Source organism: Cystoisospora suis (genome assembly GCF_002600585.1).
Source record: "Cystoisospora suis strain Wien I chromosome Unknown contig_538, whole genome shotgun sequence".
NCBI classification, from domain to species: domain Eukaryota; phylum Apicomplexa; class Conoidasida; order Eucoccidiorida; family Sarcocystidae; genus Cystoisospora; species Cystoisospora suis.
In genome coordinates this window covers 1-2,355 of record NW_027153339.1, presented here as the reverse complement: position 1 = coordinate 2,355, position 2,355 = coordinate 1, and the positions used below count along the sequence as shown (strand labels likewise).

Below are 2,355 nucleotides of genomic sequence, written 5' to 3'. Positions count from 1 at the left end.
ATCTATCTTTAATTTCTCTATCTATCTTTAATCTATCTATCTGTCTATCTATCTCGAAATACCTACGCCATATATATATATATATAGTGACGAGTATATCCGTACCTACGTTTCTCTACGCCTACATCTGTCTCTATCGATCTATTTATATCTATAGAGATGTATATATATATGTGTGTATGTATATATATATGTGTATGTAGGCGGAGTTGGCATTTTATGAGAGGCGCATGCAGTTGGAGAAGCAACAGAAACTTCACATGGCTGCCGCAGTCATGACAGCTGCTGCTTTAGATCCATCTGTCTCCAACTCTCTCTACTTCCAAGAAGAAGAAGAGCAACGACACGAAGGAAAGGAAGAAGAAGATCCACAAAGCAATAGAAGAAGAGGAAGAACGAAACCTTCTCAAACTCCCCGTCCTTGTATGCCTACAAGTAGTTACGCCCGTCTTACAGCTGCAGGCCTAGGTGCAGTGGAGCCTCTCTTCACTACAGGCCATGCCTACTGGCAGGTACCCTCTTAACTCCTTCTTCTGCTTTCTATCATTATAAGGAAAATTCTTTCTTGAATTGTTCATGAAAGAAAGTATAGGTGTATGTATACGAACACACAGAAGGAAGCATACATATATATCTATATATCTATATACGTAGAAGGGACGAATGTATAGGCTTTCATACATATACGTCTCTACGGTCTTTTCTCTCCCAGGCGGTCTCTGGGTGTCGCTGTGTGTTGAAAGACGACAGCTTTGATTTGTATACGACGATGACGAGGAGAAGCAGGAGGAGGAGGAGCATAGTGCTGAGAATGAGAGAGAAGGATGATCAAAGATCTAAGGGGGAGATAGAGGGCAAAATTCGTCTTCTCTTCTAGTAGAGGCGAGAGAAATCTCAAAGAGCCTCCGCTTAAGAAACATGCACAAACGCCAAGATGAACTTTCGTCTCACCTGTATCGATCGACAGAGCTTGTCGGACAGAACAAGATAGACAGGCTAGTAGTCATACTAACTAGGAACACATTTATATGTATATGCATGCATGCATGCATACATGTATGAGTAAGTGTGTGTGTGTATATGTGTGGTATGTGTGAAGATGTCCTGTCTGTAGGTGTATAGAGAAGAGATATGTCTGTAGGTTAGAGCTTTACATACATACATGCATACATAGACATACATACATACATACATGTGCATGCCTATCCACACATACATCTACGTGCCTATTCATTCATAGATATCCATACATACACCTGCAAACTCATAGATATTCATATATCTGCGTATATCTATCCTTTTCCATATTCAAATCCAACAGCAACAGGTCTATAGACACCCTAAACTCAACCGCCTACATTCCCTGCATGGCTCTCCCTCTCTCTCTCTCTCTTCTCCATATCCCTACATACCCCATCTCTTACAATATACATAGGTACGTATACATTCATACACATAGGGAGTATATCTCTATACATCTACATGATAGATATATACATACAGACACATGCCTTGGCTTTCTATCGGCCCTTCTCTCTCTCTCTCTCTGTCTACCTCTGAAAGGTCCTTCTCTTCTTACCGTGCAATTAGAGGTGGGAGAGGATATGAAGTCTTTACGCAAACACCTCCCCACCCCTCTTCATCTTCTCCAATCTGACCCTTTCTAATCATCGTCCTATCTTCCTTGACTTCTCTATCATCCTTCTTCGTTTCATCTTCTTCTTCTTCTCCTAGACCTTTGCTTCTTCCTCCTCTTGCATTCTTTCCAACAAGATTCATTTCTTTTCCTCTCTCTTCTTCTTCTTCTTCCTCCCCACCCCCTGAAACTCTCGCTACAACGTCCGTGGCTGTCGCGACAGCAATAGAAGCGGATTGCAGAAGAGAAGAAAAACGAGAAGAGACAGAAGAAGGATTGAAGAACGAAGCTTTGCCGTCTCCTGGAGAGGATCCTTTATCTCTAGTGTCTCCTCTCCAAGAAAAGAAAGTAGAAGAAGTTGTAGTCGCACTTAAAGAACCTTCTTTTCTCTCCCCCTGTGATCTCTCATTGGATTCCTCGGGAGGACATCTCTTCGCCACGAAAGAGGAAGAAGAAGAAGAAAAGAAAGATCGAAAGTTTGGAAGATTCATTGTCGATGTAATAGAAGAAGAAGAAGGATTGCTATCCTTGTTCACCCCCCCCGGTCTTCCTCCGGACTCAACAGAGGGAGGGGGGGGAGAACAAGCCACATCATCCTTCCTTCCTTGTTGTTCTCCCTCTTCTTCTCTATGTTCTCTGAGACTATCTCTTTGCAGAGAAGCTTCGAGAGAAGGAGAAGCCGACGATGAAGAATGAGGAAGAGAAGAAGAAGATGAAGA

At 42.5% G+C, this 2,355-nt stretch overlaps 2 protein-coding genes across 2 annotated transcripts; one reads left to right on the top strand and one right to left on the bottom strand.

Annotated features, from left to right (window-relative positions):
* The first annotated feature begins 211 nt into the window (after positions 1 to 211).
* On the top strand, positions 212 to 1,149 carry CSUI_001350 (uncharacterized protein). Its single transcript, XM_068061556.1, has 2 exons — positions 212 to 512; positions 1,100 to 1,149. The coding sequence occupies exons 1-2, from the start codon at positions 231 to 233 to the stop codon at positions 1,112 to 1,114; spliced, it is 297 nt and encodes a 98-aa protein (XP_067926469.1). The 5' UTR covers positions 212 to 230; the 3' UTR covers positions 1,115 to 1,149.
* A 426-nt stretch (positions 1,150 to 1,575) lies between these two features.
* On the bottom strand, positions 1,576 to 2,355 carry CSUI_001349 (uncharacterized protein; the record flags this gene model as incomplete). Its single annotated transcript, XM_068061555.1, has 1 exon — positions 1,576 to 2,355. A coding segment is annotated over one exon (780 nt), but the record flags the coding sequence as incomplete, so codon positions are not given.

Bases quoted from the DNA above. Each gene is read 5' to 3' on its own strand.
- CSUI_001350 (XM_068061556.1), top strand. From the start codon at position 231: ATGCAGTTGGAGAAGCAACAGAAACTTCACATGGCTGCCGCAGTCATG.